At 38.4% G+C, this 16,020-nt stretch overlaps 1 protein-coding gene across 1 annotated transcript; it reads left to right on the top strand.

Moving 5' to 3' along the window:
- Positions 1-2,532: 2,532 nt before the first annotated feature.
- On the top strand, positions 2,533-12,277 carry vgll2a (vestigial-like family member 2a). Its single transcript, XM_034699754.1, has 4 exons — positions 2,533-2,809; positions 4,574-4,820; positions 7,491-7,985; positions 11,781-12,277. The coding sequence occupies exons 1-4, from the start codon at positions 2,732-2,734 to the stop codon at positions 11,843-11,845; spliced, it is 885 nt and encodes a 294-aa protein (XP_034555645.1). The 5' UTR covers positions 2,533-2,731; the 3' UTR covers positions 11,846-12,277.
- The last annotated feature ends 3,743 nt before the right edge of the window (positions 12,278-16,020 follow it).

The raw sequence follows: 16,020 nt of genomic DNA, 5'->3' as shown, positions 1-16,020 counted from the left end.
TTATCTGCATGCAATCTACATTGATTTATGTGCAAAATACATTATCTGCATGCAATCTACATTGATTTATGTGCAAAATACATTATCTGCATGCAATCTACATTGATATATGTGCAAAATACATTATCTGCATGCAATCTACATTGATTTATGTGCAAAATACATTATCTGCATGCAGTATACATTATCTGTTTGACAATATCAATAATCTACTGTGCTGAATTATTTTGTACTGTATGCTACATATTGTCCAATATAAAACGTCCATCAGTTACTGTACAAAATACATTATCTACCTGTAATATTAAGTATCTACTGAATAACATACATTATCTACTGTGCAATATTTATCATCTATTGTGTAAAATACATTATCTGTAATAAAATAAAGATATCTATTAAGCAATGCACATGAGTTATTGCGAATTATACATTATTACAGTGCAGTATATAATAATTCCTGTGCAAACTAAATTATCTACATGCAATATTACTTATCTGCTGTACATGCCAGTTATCACCAGTGCAATATATTTATTATCTACCGTGCACTATACATTATCTGCTATAAAATAATGATATCTAATAAGCAATATACATAAGTTACTGTAAATGATGCATTATCTACTGTGTGATGTGCATGAATGTATGTGCAATATACATGATTGACTCTACAGCATACATTATCAACTGCTACTTGCATTATCTGTCTTAAAATATACATTATTTACATTAAATATACATTTTCTACTGGGCACTATATAATACTTCCTGAGCAAACTAAATGATCTACATGCAATATACATTATCTGCTGTGAAAGTTGTGTAATTTACATTATTGGTTATAAAATAAAGATATCTAATGAGCAATAAACATAAGTTACTGCAAATAATACTGTATCTACAGTGCAATGTGAATTAATATCTGTACAACTCACATTATCTACTGTACTGTACATACCAGTTATCAACCGTGCAATATTTATCACCTACCGTGCACAAAAAATATTCCATTGTAAAATAAACATATCTAATGTGCATTATACACTATCTACATGCAATAGTACTAATTTAGTGAACAATACACATTATCTACTGTGCAATATTTATTATCTATTGTGTCATATACATTATCTGTTATAAAATAAAGATATCTAATAAGTAATTAACATAAGTTACTGCAAATTATACAGTATCTATTGTGCAGATTGGATTTTTGCTGTGCTATTTAATTGATTGACTCTATTAGATACATTATCACCTCCATCTTGCATTATCTGTTTTAAAATACACATTAACTACTGTGAAAAATACATTATCTACATTCAATATTCATTATCTAAAGCACAGTGTATAATATACAATTGATAATGTATTTATTTACTGTGCAATACGCACACTGTACTGCACCACTTACATTACCTACTGTGCAATATACATAACTTAGTGTACAATTGTATGGACTTGTACCTCCATTGGCTTCCCATCCCCTTCAGAATACAGTACAAGATCCTACTCATCACCTATAAAGCCCTCCATAACCTAGCTCCCTCCTACCTCACCGACCTTCTGCAGCCATATAATCCCTCCCGCAACCTCCGCTCCACCAACGCCAACCTCCTCACCCCTCTCACCAAACCCAAGCACCGAACCTGGGGGGACAGGGCCTTCTCTGTCGCTGCCCCCACCCTCTGGAACTCTCTCCCCCAACACCTCAGATTCTCTCCCTCACTCACCAAATTCAAATCCGGACTCAAAACACACCTATTTAGAAAGGCTTTTAAACTAGAATTGATTGATTTTTTTCTTGTTTTGTTTTATTTTGCTGCCTTGCTTTTCTTTGCTTTTTTTGCACTGTTTTCCTTTTGCTTTCCTATTGTATAATTGTATTTTCCTGTAAAGCGCTTGGAGAATCTTTTAAAGCGCTTTTATAAATAAAATGTATTATTATTATTATTATTATTACATTAGTGATTGTGATACTGACATTATCTGCCATGCATCCTGCTTTTTTATTGTCCAATATTCTTATTTTTCCTGAACGCATGTTTGATCTCTTACTGGGAAATAAGTAATGTTTTTTGGTTTGATACTTTTGCTTAAGGTAAGAGTTGATGAATTAACTTTTATTATCTATACTGGGTGTAAATGCTTCAGTGAGTTATTACAGAGGCAAATTAAATCCTCATATAAAAAGACTAATACATTAAATAAACCATTAGTAGAAGCCCAATGCGACTGGATTAAGGTTAAATATGAAGGACAGTTATGGAGTTAGAGATCAGCTAGAGAGCAGATTCAAGTATAAATGTGGAATCAGCAAAAGTTTTAAAGTTTTGGATCATTAATGTTTCAGGATACTGCATGTAGCATTGAAGACGACATGTTTTCCTGTAATTAAAGGGCCATTATAAGGTAATTAAAGAGAAGGGGGTGGAGCTCTGGCCTCTGATTGGCGGGAGGGAGGCGTCAGAGTTGGGTGTGTGTGTGAGGGAGGAGGAGGAGGAGGGAGGAGGAGGAGGGTGGAGGGGGATCCCTTCAGCGCGTCCGGGCAGCAGTCCAGTGCGTAAAGAGCGCAGAAGAGAGCCTCTCTCCTCTGTCCACTTGTGTCCTCTCTCCTCTGTCCACTTGTGTCCTTCACGGCCTGGATTAGCGTTTTCCTCTCCGTCTCCTCGCACACTCCGCACGCGCTCTAAATGAAGCTTGGTGTTTCTCCGTGACTTTCTTCGCCATGAGCTGCCTGGATGTGATGTACCAAGTGTTTGGTCCTCAGCCTTATTTCAGCTCCTACAGCCCCTATCACCACCAGGTACGGACCCGACATTCCTCCACGAACTGTCTTTAAGAAGATCAGACACTTTTAGAAAATCACTTTGTGACTACTTTGATGCAGAGAACTTTAAAACCTGTTCATTTGACAGCCAATTAAACTTAATTAACTATGAATACAGCAGCTAAAGCAGCATCTGTCTATGCTAATATATCAATATAACCTATCATTCAACTCCTGCAATCATTGACACCACATACAATCATCTTTACTGCACTAAAACAGCAAAAAACAAACTTTATGAATGCGTAAAATGCAGAAAACACGTGCGTAAAAGGAACCAAACTTTCTCTAAGGTCTCTTTGTGATCAATAACATCGATACTGATCTCATTTATCCGCGTTAAGAGGAGTCTTTGAGGCACAGATTCAATTTAGTTCTTAAAAAGTTGGAGGAAAAAGTTGATTCAGTGATTTATGAGTTGTTTAGTCGAAATAAAAAACCGCAGATTCACATTTTTAAGCTCCAAAGTGACTGATTTTAAAAACCATATCGAACCCCAAAGACTTCTGAATTGTTTTTATGGAACCTTTAAAAGATTTTTGATTGCTTAGATTATATTTTTTGAAAGCTGTAGCCACCTGATTTCTACTTTCCGTCCTTATTTTCCTTTTTTAAGATCAAATTAAATTCAAACTTGTCGTTTTTTCTACTTGACAACTTTATTTTGCATCATATTTGTCACATTATATAAGAATAATAATAATATGAATAAGACTGGCTTGTGTTGATTCTACTTTTTTAAAGCTTGTGTCTCAGTGCAGGTTTTGTCTTTGTGTTTAAGATCCTTTTTTCCTTTTCAATCTCTTAAAAAACCTCTCGGTCAACATCCAGGAATATTTCACATAGTGCCAAAACTCACTTTGACCCTCTGGATTAGTTACAACCTGTCCTGCACCTCACAGTTTAAAATTAAATGTATTGTCAGTGTTTATTTTTAAAAACTGTCCAGGAAGCTTTCTGTTTTTTAAAGGGTTTATAATAATAATAATAATAATAATACATTTTATTTAGAAGCGCCTTTCAAAACACTCAAGGTCACTTTACAGACAGATTAAAACACAATAAATAAAAACAATGTGATAAATTAAATGAAAACAAGCAGAGTTACACCAAGTTAAAATGAGGCAGAGAAATTAGACAAGGAATGCAGTTTGAAACAGGTGAGTTTTAAGTTTGGATTTGAACAGGGGAGTGAGTTCCAGAGTTGAGTTTATCCATTAAATCTGACGTTTAATGATGGTTTTTAAAATGTGTTTTAAAGCTGCATGTCTAACTTCAGCCTAAAGTTTTACATTAACACTCAGGTTTTGCACTTTTTCTATTTATGAGATGATTGAGTGAAATGTTGTTTTTACCAAATCTTCTAAATGTGAACAATTCTGTGTCGGATTAAAGAAAGGTGAAGCATCAGGTGTAATGCACAAAAATGAAAGGCCTCTGAAGCGCTGATCCTTGGTTATAACATGTACTGTTAGCAAAGTTTGCAACTGTATAAAATCCTGTAAGCTAAGTCACAATATTAGATTAATAATAAGTGTATGCATGCTCTGACATATGAATCCTTTCATGCACATGTATCTAATTGTAGTAGTTTAGATTGAAAAGACTGTTTTTTATGGTCTGTAAGTGTTAAATGTCACATATTAGTTGAGTGTCTCCAAAAGTATCTGCAGCTCTTCAAAATGATCGTCTGCACGCTTCCTAACACGCTGATATAAACCTCCCCTGTCCTCCCTGTAGAAACTGGCGTTGTATTCCAAAATGCAAGACCCCCAGGACAGCGGCAGCCGGCTCGGCCCCTCGGGTCCCCCGGTGATCAAAGAGGAGGACAAGGAGCTGCCGCCGGGGGCCGAGTACCTGAGCTCCCGCTGCGTCCTCTTCACCTACTTCCAGGGAGACATCAGCGCCGTGGTGGACGAGCACTTCAGCCGGGCCCTGAGCCACACGAGCGCGTACCCCCCCTCCACCAGCCACAAGGCCATCAGAGGTGTGTGTAGGAAATCAGGGGTGCAGTTATGGATGAGTGTGTGTGAGTCAGTGTTGTCAGTGACTTAATCTCTCATATGAAAGCAAAAAGTTGCTCTGATATCTTTTGGGATCTCTGATGTTTTCGGTGTAAATTTAAAACATATTTGTGTCGGCTACATTCTTTTATTTGCTCTTCCTTCATTTAGATTGTGTGAGAATGCACGGTCAGAAAAAAGTAAATCTCAGGTTAACTTGGTTTAGTTGCTCAAAGTTGTACAACACCTCTTTAGATACCGTCACTCAATTTTTCCACAAAGGTTGCAAAAGGTCTGCAAAGGTCTTACTTCAATGCTGAAAACTGTATCCTGCACTGAAGCATGCAGAGGCTCAGTGTCTTTACATCAAGTTTAAAGAGAAATTATATCCTGATCTGGGGATGGCAAAGCTTGTTTTCTTGTGACAAAGACGAGGTTATATATAGAAAGGAAGATGTTATACTGTGGGTAACATGTTAGTGACGCAAAAATCAATAGGTGGCTCTTGGATCCAACATGTTCTGTATCTGACAGCTGATGTTTGGTCTTGTTGTCTCGTTAGTGAGAGGAAAGAATCTCCTGCGTTCTTGTGATTTGAGGACTGAATGTTCTGACATTTAAAAAAATGTTTCCTGAAGTTTATTTCACAATAAGCTGAGAAACTAAGGCACAGATCTGAAGCATCCTTCACGTCCTCTTTCAGAGCGGCACTGGTTTTGTTTGTGTTGGTTGTTGGGTGTTTGAAGTGAAGCAGCTGTACAGGAGTTTGTTTAAGTGGTAGAAACTCCTTTGCACTCACATCCATCTAAATTCTAAACATTCATGCACAAGCTTCATGATGTTTTATCTGTCTCTTCTTCATGCTTTAAGCTTTGAAATGTGTTTAATGTGGAATATGTGTCAGTTGTGGTTTCCTTGGTATGTTTCTCTGGTTGCATGAGGAGCTTATTGTTGGTTTATAGCTCTGCTTTATTCATTGGTAATCTTATTGAGGATGTGCAGCACTTGAGTCCAGGTCATATTTCCCCAAGGGGAAAATTAAGTGTATTGAATTAATCATACTGTATTGTAGTCTTTCTCAATTTTTACATTTCTTCTGAATTTATTTTAAAGAGAAGGATTTTTTTTAGAATTTTTGAGGACAATTTCAAGACTGCTTGAGACATTAAGCCGGTTAAAAACTGTTTGGAAAATCAAAATAAAGATAAGAGAAGATTCTCCTTTATTCGTCCCACAATGGGAAAATTCATGGAGTTACAGCAGCAAACAAAAAGGTGTACAGAACAAGAATTTCAACAAGAATATATATAGAAAAGAAATGTTCATGAAAGACGACAGATTGGCCATAATTCTCTATTCTTATAAATTAAATATGTATTTTTTTAAAAGCAGTAAAATAATAAATAACTGTTACATTAATAATAACAATAAATTGTAATAATAAAAATACTGTAGTAATAAAAATTATAATAATAATAATATTTTGTTTCAATTAATAAAGTTTAGATAACAAGGGTACAGAAATAATAAAAACCTCTCCATCAACCATAAGATTAGTTAAACTACGTTGGTTCAGAAGTGTCAGGTAATCTTCAGAGAAACGTATTTCATTCATGCTTTTTACTTAATAACAAGATATTTGTTCCTCAGTTACACTCCCTGGATTTCTATTATTCTCAGTTACTCCCTGATTGTCTCTTAAGTCACCAAACATCAAGTCTGAGTGTTCCTCAATGTCTCAAACTCAAACCTAAATAAAGTTAGATTAAACTGAAGAAGCCTGAATGAGAGCGTCCAGGTGGGATTTTGAGACACCGGTAGAAACGTTTCAGTAAAAATATAACAGAGCTTATTTTTGTTTTTCTCTCTTAACTCTGAGGTAATGATCTCAGAGGATTTCTTTTATCCTGAAGTTAATGCAGTATGCTTCTTTAGATTATTAAAGACATCCTGACTAAAACTCATAGTGCAGCAGATGCTGAGTTTATTATAGAGTCCCTTTGTTTGGTATATAAAGACAGCTTATAAAAGGTGTCTCTATTATTTGTCACTATCAGGAAACTCTTTCATTAAAGATTAAATAAAGGTCGGTTCAATTTACAGGTAATGATTGTTATTTCAAATTAAAAGCACGATTTAAAGAATTTTCTGCAGACTTTTTATTCTTTCATTCCTCGTGTTTCTGTTGCATCCACTTATTTCAGATAAAGGATTGAGTGATTTTTTCTAAACAATGCCCTTAATGTAAAATTGACCTGCTTCTTTTTAAACGCATCCAACAAATACCTGCAGAAAATCATTAAGAGTGAAGTGTAACTGGGGAACGCCAAAGATACTCTCGTTAGAGAAGCTGTGAAGGGACAAATATTTGGAGCTTTTGCATCAGAAAAGGATTCAAATTGAGTCAATCATCAAAGTGGATGGTGTTAATTTTCCATAAATGGACTAACAAATTCAGTTTGCTTAAATCAAAACAAAAACAACACACTGATAAGATCTCACTGAGACTTTTAAACATGAGCAGATTTAAAATTAGCTTCCACCTCAAGTCTCAAGACTGTAACTTTAATATATCTGCTTCAGTGAGATCCTCTTCTTGTTGCAGAGTTAACATTCCTCCTTTATAAAACGAGTCTTTGGATTTCTCTCCACAGACGGATCATTCCCCATGAATCAGAGAAGTTTCCCTCCGTCTTTCTGGAACAGCTCCTACCAGCCGTCCGTCTCCTCCGCGCTGGGCAGCGCTCTCTCGGCTCCCCACACAGAGCTCCCCTTCCACGGGGACCCGTACTCCTCCGCCTCCCTGCACAGCCACCTCCACCAGCCCAGCCCGGACGCCTGGCACCCATCGCACCACCACCATCACCACCACCACCCTTACTCACTAGGGGGAGCTATAGGCACCCAGGGATCTGCATACCCGCGCCCCGGCGTTCACGAGATGTACGGCACGGCGTTCGATCCGCGCTACAGCTCTCTGCTGGTGCCGTCGGTGAGGCCGCATCATCGCCTGACGTCCGGCAGCTCGGTCCCGGGGCCCAGCGGCTCGCCGTGTGACCTTGGAGGGAAGGGGGAGTCGGGGTCGAGTTCGTCTTGGAGTGGGGCCTTCACAGGAGCTGGATCAGAGATCGGACTCAACATGGACACAGGTATTGACGAGCTTTGAAGTCGGATTGATTTTAATTTCACATCTCAAAGTTTAAGGGTTTTATAAACGTTAGAGCTCACAGGGAAACTTTGCTTAGCTGAGTTATTGAATAAAGAGGAGAGCAGTATCAGATTCATGAAGTTTATAACTTTAGAAAGAAAGAGAAAGTCTCAAAATGTTTCCTTTGTTTTCAAGACTTAAACAAGGAGCCAGATTATCCACAGATATCTCCTGATTAAAACTTGTGGAACAAAACTGAATCAACCAGTTTCACCATTAACAAAAACAAGAAAGTACTTTGTAGGCTTCTAAAGGAAAATCAAAACAATCATCTTGGACTCAAAACAGGAGCTTTCAAAGATCTGTGACATCCATCCGTCTGTCCTTAGCCTCTTCTCTTCTTCAAGTTCTCTCAGGATAAAAATGACATTCATGGTTTTCTACCTTCGTTTTTAACGGTTACACTTCCTTGTCATGGCTAGTTTCTATTTCATTTGGAGATCTAGAAACTTTACAAAGTTTTTCAGGGTTTAGAAGTTAGATAAGTCCAGTATTCTTTCCTTTTAACGTATTGTATTCAAGGCTTATCACCTGATTATCTAAACCTCCTACCAATGCCAGTCGATGCACATTAAAAACAGCAACAACTTCTCCCCTTATGATCTGACTTGACCAATCATCATTCCCTACTCAAGCCCTAACCAATCAGAGGCTGGCAATGACTTTTTAGCGTTCCTTTATTAGTCTTTTCAAAGTAAAAGCCTAAAGTTTGATACAGCCATAGACTGTATAATAAATGGACGTAGTATCCGTGATGTCATCCATCTGTTTTGAAGCCGATAGTCGGCGGGTGCCATATTGGAAATGCTGAACTCAACCTAACTTTGTCTGAGCTAGTGAGAGGTAAAGAGGTGGGCCTTTAGCCTTTTTGCTAACAGCTACAGTGTGCCCGCCTGTCAATCAAGTCAGACATGCCCTTATTTGGGCAAAACTAGTAAGTTTAATATCTTCAAAAATACAGAGTTATAAAAAAATCCACCCCTCGTTCAGTGTGTGCCGATAGAGAGATTAGATTTTCAGACCTAAACAGTTTTTGTACCAGGATGTAAACATGTTTATTCCTGCTGTAAAGATCGTCTTCCTTGAATGAGTGTGTATGTGGTTTCCTGTGTTTCTGCAGCCAGCCTCTAGTGTACACTCTATGAACTGCAGTTTTTAACACTTCTGCATGGGCTTCATTTATAAGACTGGAGGTTGCCGCTTGGTTACAGCCATGACTGTGGGTCACACTGAGAAACTGAGACACTCAGAGACCTTTGATTTGGAATAAAAAGAAACACGCCAGCGCCAAAGATTACATGCTCTCAATGTCTTTAAGACAAGATGTTGGCACACCAAGCTCCAATTATTCACCTGTATAACCAATGTTCATGTGTTCTCACGAGAGGGTGTACTGTGGTTGAGACATTGGTCATAAAGTAAATGATTGGTGTTGAGCTCGGGATACTTTTACCACGGACAATAGCCCGTCAGCCCGGGAAAGCAACCATTACCTGGCGACTCCCCAGCAGCAGCGGATGTGCCCCCGAGACAACTGCTCCGGCCACTTTCACACCACACTAACAAAACCCCCCAACGAACTCCAAAGGAAGTCCGCTCTGAAGCCTACAGGGACAGAAGACTGCAGTAACTTACCATTCGCATACTCGGCTGTTAACCTCCCTGTCCTCGTCTCAATCCCCTCAATCAGCTGTGAATCATTCATTCACACACTCACGTAGCTTCGAACAGCCGTGTGCATGACGTCACACCTTTACAACCGGATCACATTCACAAAAATCTCCCAGTAGCAAACCTACCTGGGAAAAAAAAAAACGAACGAGCCCCCATTTGTTACGTCCCGGCTCATAGGACGCAACAAAAACGGGAGAGGAGACGAAGTATACAAAAGTGATTACAAATTTATTACAAAAGTAAGATAATAGTGCACAACGAAAACACAACAGGAGCGCCGCGCCGCGGTGTCGCCACGGGGTGAGAGCAGAGGGGTGCCCGACCAGAGAGACCCACGCCGGCTGGGAGAGCTCTTTATACCGCCTGCCCCAGGTGCAGCCCATCCCCTTGACGACCCAGACCTGCAAAGACACACACACAGACACACAGACACACCTAGTGGTGTGGAGGGGTCGTCACACCACTAAAACCTTCAGTGTCAGTATTGGAAATAAAAGAGAGCTGCTGCCTGACAAAACCAAAACTCAAAACCAGTCAATTTAAAGATATTCCCTGATTTGGTATTTTATGGAAACTGAAACATGCAAAAAGTCAGAATTCATGCTTCTACCTTTTGATGAATGGAAATGTGATTAGCTTATACTACTGTCTCTAAAAGAGGAGCTACACCAAAAAACATGATAAAGCAAAACATGTGAATTATTACTAAATTATACATAATCTTTTATTCTTTAAGACAGTGGTTCCCACATTTTTGGTTGCAAGATGCCTTCATCTTAAACAACACTTCATTTCTTATCAATCGCTTCTAAGTCATTTGAATTTTTTTTTTTTTTAAGTTATATTTTTGAACTTTTTGCCTTTATTTTAAAGGACAGCTGAAGAGAGACAGGAAATGCGGGGAGTAGAGAGTGGGGGAAGACATGCAGGAAATTTTTGGTTGCAAGATGCCTTCAATTTAAACAACACTTCATTTCTTATCAGTCGCTTCAAAGTCATTTTAATTTTTTTAATTTTTTTGAAGTTACATTTTTGGGGCTTTTTGCCTTTATTTTGTAGGACAGCTGAAGAGAGACAGGAAATCTGGGGAGTAGAGAGTGGGGGAAGACATGCCTTTCTAACTGCATGTAACGTGAACACAAGCTTCCACCACCTTTTTTGTCAGAGGGTGCGTTCGATTTATTGTTCTGGGACGTCCAATTTTTCCACAACTGGACCTCAGACTTTGTCGTTTGAACCGGGACAGGATGAAAAATAAATGAATGAAACAATTCCAACCATTCTGATGCGCTTTAAAAATCTGTGATTGGTTTTTCTGATATAACTTGGGGGGAAAGAAATACAAATGGAGCGTCAGAGTAAGAGGTTTTTGTGGAAGAATGTCAAGGACACACAATTATTAAAATGTTACCGTGTTAAAATATTGAAACGTCTTCTTCAAGGACGCACGCAGCCGAGGACGAGTGAACAATATGAAGCGGTGAAGGTTGGGGTCAATGTTACCAGCAAGATTGAAACCTGCTCTCACCCCTTGTGCTGAGTGTGCGTCCAACTTCCCTTCAATCTAAAAAACCACCAATGAAAACAGACGAAACTGATAGAGCAAAGTTACAACCTTTAAACTGAGACTTTCCCCCTTCCTCACTACAAGAGGGTTTAACCAACAAACTGTCAATCAGCACCTTAACACCAGCTGTCAACTTGCTTTCTGCTGCTGTCTCGCTTTCATCCCTTCCTCGCCTCGGGCCATTCCTCCTGCTTTTATCAACAAGACATTTGCGCTTCTTTTTCTAATCTCCCTTTTCTTGCTTTTCTCTTCCTCCTTCACCTTTTCCTTTCTTCCTTTCTTTGCTCCTCTCTCAGGTCTGCAGGCACAGGATAAGAGCAAGGATTTGTATTGGTTTTAGTGTTCCTCCCTCTTCACTTCTACTTCAAGCTGTAGCCTCTTTCCTCCCCTCCTGCTCTTCTCTGTTGCTCTGCTGCTGTCGTGGGGATGACTGACAAGAGAAATTTTTACTCAGACGGCCGTTTTGTGCTGTAACGTCTTCTGGTCTACTTGCAGCTCGGTGTTACGGCGGACTTTGCAGCAGCAGCAGCAGCAGCAGCAGCACAGCCTTGCTGAGCTGAAAGCCGGCAGAGTGGATACAAAAGTGGACTCACAGAGAAAAAGAAGAAGAAGAAGAAGAAGAAGGAGAGAATCTGATCTTGACGGATGTGGATAAAGACAAGAGTCTTTGTGCTTCTGTAACAGGCAGGGACAACATTCCTAAAGTTGAAAAAGTCTGGGGACAGACGGACAGAGACACGTGTTGTCGAGCTCCAAAGACAAGCGCTTTAAGGACTTGGCAGGAGCTGCTTCACTGGGACAACTGGGAGAAAGACACTGGGAGTGTTATGGCTGGAGGGAGGGCTGTGCCGGTGTGGAGGAGGCCGCACGGCTAGAATCTGGCGGACTATGAAAAGCAGGAGGAGTCCAAATACTTTGGTTTACATGGAGTATTGGTACAATGTCAACTGTCTGTATCAATGTAAATGTTTTATGGCACATTAAAAGTTAAATTAAACCGTTTCTGATGGTTTTTAAGTGACATATAAGGATATTTAAACGATTTCACAAAGTAGAATATACAAACAATTTAAATATATTTCCTGATTTGGTATTTTGCAGATCCTGAAACATGCAAAAGTCAAAATTCATGCTTATACCTTTTGATTAATGGAAATGTGATTAGATTATACTTCTGTCTCTAAAAAAGTAACTACAGCAAAAACATGAGAACGCAAAACATGTAAATTATTACCAAATTATATGTTTTTTTTTATTCTTTAAGACGGTGGTTCCCAAAGTTGGGGTGGCAAGATCCCTTCCAAAAGACAATAAGAGTTTTTAATGATCTAAAATTTAACATTTTATTAACTGTTGTAAAAATATCTACAAAATTTGCAGCTACATTTGAGATACAATCATGTAAAATAAAAGACGTCCACAATGTTCTTCTTCACCATGTTGCCACATGACCCCTGTGGGTCAAAGTTATATTGCTTGCAGTCTTTTTTAAACAACAAAGAAATAAGTAGGTTTTGGATTTGTCTTCTAGTTCTTGCAACATTTAAACCACCTCAGCACGTCTGCAGCACTGTTATTTTGGGGGTCGTGGACCAGAAAGTTTGGGGACCTCTGCTTTAAGAGGTGAAATTGGTGATTCTGAAGTGAAAATATTTCACAACTTTAGATATCTGCTACTTCTGCAACTCAAAGATGGTATTTTATTAGACTTTCTCTTGTGAAGTGGGAGTTTGTTGAACATTTATAACAAAGATTTTCTGCACACAGTTTAAAAGTTAAAGGTGTTTGCACAGAGAACAAAAAGATCTGGGTTTGTTTGTAGTGTGGTGTTAGGACACGAATGTCTCGGTATAAATGAATGATGGATTTGCTGATTTGCAGGTTTAATGACATCTCAAAAACTATAATAAATAACTTAATAATTCTGTTTTAAGGCGTTTAAAGCATTTCCAGATGTCCATGTACAGCACATGCAGTGTAACTGTCCATTTATTTAAAGGAACATTCTCTACTTTTTGGTTAGGGGTTGAAATGTCACTTTTGGGGAGGAATTCTGTTTTTTTCAGGGTCATTTCTTTGGCGTGATTTCAGAGCCTCTTCTGCTCAAAGTTTTATTCTTTGGTATGATTCATTTGAAGGAATTTATGATTGGTAAAATGAAACCAGCGATTTTAAAATGTCAGCTTTTTTACAGCGTATGCACACTAATTAATGAATTAAGAAATAATAGGTTAAATGTCAATGGAAAATAGCAGTCGCTTTTATTTTGATATTTTCGCCCAGTCATTATTTCATTCCTTAATTAAAAAATAAACACATTACTTTATTTTCTTTTTATATAGACGTCTTTAATTTTTCAAACTAACCAGTTGGAGATTTTTGTTTTATTGCTTTGTCTTATAATTAAAATGATAATATTACCTCTGATAACATAAAGAAGCAAAGTGTGTTCTGCACAATGAAGATAAGTTTACAAGTTGATTTATAATTGACTGAAATACAAACAAACTACAGACAACAACTGCAGCAAGGAGCAAATATGTCCCTTCATTTAAAATATGATAATAATGATATAAGGCTAAAACAAGATAGAGGATATAACGTGACATGAAATACTTTTAAATGAAACCATTACAATAAAATTAATAAAATAAGATCAGAAAAATAAGATAAAAATAAAAATGATTCTAATCAAATAGTGATAATGGTAATATTAGTGTAGCACTTTTCAGAAAAAGATGTTTTAATAAAGGAAAAGAGAAACAAAGCAAAGTGAAATTAACAGGTTACATGTTTTTTGATGGAGTTAAATTAGTAAAAATGAAAATGTAACCTTCAACAGGTGCAATAAGGACGGATATCTGATCACAGCTCTCTTACTTCAACAGCAGGACAACACATTAGAGTAATCCCCATCCCCCCTCTGCATGTGCTAATCTATTTGTTCTGGACGTTTGTAGAATAATAAAAAGTATCCTAACACAGAAGCAGAGATTAAAAATAAAACAAACGTTGTGACTGTGTCAATAAAAGAAGAATTAACTTCACACTCAGTGTCTGAGCACGAGAGGGACCGAGGGACCGAGGGACAGAGGGGGGAGGGGAGGAGGAGTCCTCTGATGAATGGGGAGAATGACGGCTATTTGAAGCCACTTGACTCCCTCTCTCCCTGCTCCCATGCAGCTGTCAACGACAACTGCTCCTCAACTCGGTGAACACACCCACCCTGGCCCACACACACTAATATATGTTTATATTGCTAACAGAGGACCGTGATGTGTTGATTTCTCTGTGGGGACAATCGCTAAAAGTGTAGCTTCAAGTGTTTAAAGTCAAACTTGATCACAGTTTATTTCAACACTAGAAAAGCAGTTCTAAGGCTCAAATCAAACCAGTATACACTCACACACACACACACATCTATATGACTAAATAGGGACCATGATCTACAGTAAAATGAAGCCGGTCTTCAGTTCTGACACACGTATCCAACTACACACACATGTCTACATCACCAAGAGAGGACTGCGACCTCTTGACCAAACCAAAGAGACAGTACTCACACCCACACACACATACACGTCTATATCATTAAAAGAGGACTAGATTCTCTTCAGGTCTTTTTCGAGGACAACCTGAAATGCATGTTTATATGACTTAGAGAGGACCATGATCTTTTGAGGTGCTTGTGGGGACCGACATTAAAAACTGCAGCTGAAAGGGTTGAAAATCAAAAGTGTCCAAAAGCTTTGAGTAGCAACCTTCACTGGAAATATCTGATAAAATATCTGACCTTTTTAGAGTAGGCTTCAAACTTTCCTTTTTTGATAAAGCTCATAGTTAGGGCTGGCTCAGGCTCGGACCAGGTCTTAGTTATGCTGCTTTAACTCTCCCTGTCCCTTTAAAGTTACTAACCATAGACCTCTCTGGAGTCCCTGAGCTCCCTTGTCTTGTAGGTTCCTGCTGCTGTGGACATGCCAAACTCCAGCTGCTACAACTACTACTATCCATCTCGCCACTATCATCTCTCTCTCTCTCTCTTCATCTCCCTCTATCCCTCTCTCCAACACGGTCTCAGCAGATGTGTGTCTAACATGAGTCTGGTCCTGCTGGAGGTCTCTGCCTGTTAAAGGAAGTTTGTCCTTGCTACTGTAACTTGCTAAATGCTGCAAAGTGCTCTGCTCATGGTGGATTAAGATGAGATCAGACTGAGTCCTGTCTGTAAGATGGGACTGGATCTGATCCGGTCTTGATGTTGGGTCTTTGTTAATAATAGAACATAGAGTATGGTCTAGACCGGCTCTGTTTGGAGAGAGTCTTGTTTGATTGATTACATTCAACTTATCATTTTCTGATGATGTGAAGTTTTTATTTTGCAGATTTCTCTGTGATAGCGTACAATTTTTATTTATTTTGACCACGTTTTTTTTTCTGCTGTTATGTCTCTTCTTTTTCCCAAAGAAATGTTAAATTCAACCAGACTTCTTTCTGCAGATGATTTGAGCTGCTACAGAGAAATATCAGACCTTGGAAAAATTAAATTCACCAATCATATTAAACTCTTAAACACAGCAGTGTATTGATCAAAAACTATCAGCTGTATGGTTCTACATTGGATTTATAATCACCAGAGGAAAACCTTGGTCATTTTTAATTAAGCTGATATTGATCCATTAAAATAGCCCACATTGGATTTAACTGCTTTAACTTGTTTTTCATGCTTCTTGTCTAGCAT

This window comes from Notolabrus celidotus, chromosome 13 (assembly GCF_009762535.1).
Source record: "Notolabrus celidotus isolate fNotCel1 chromosome 13, fNotCel1.pri, whole genome shotgun sequence".
In the NCBI taxonomy this organism is placed as follows: domain Eukaryota; kingdom Metazoa; phylum Chordata; class Actinopteri; order Labriformes; family Labridae; genus Notolabrus; species Notolabrus celidotus.
Note: the sequence above shows the minus strand (reverse complement) of the source record. Positions and strands in the feature narration are given on the sequence as shown.

Coding starts and splice junctions, on each gene's coding strand:
- vgll2a (XM_034699754.1), top strand. CDS start 2,732: ATGAGCTGCCTGGATGTGATGTACCAAGTGTTTGGTCCTCAGCCTTAT. Junction 4,821..7,490: donor CAGCCACAAGGCCATCAGAG/GTGTGTGTAGGA, acceptor TTCTCTCCACAG/ACGGATCATTCCCCATGAAT. Junction 7,986..11,780: donor CGGACTCAACATGGACACAG/GTATTGACGAGC, acceptor GTCTACTTGCAG/CTCGGTGTTACGGCGGACTT.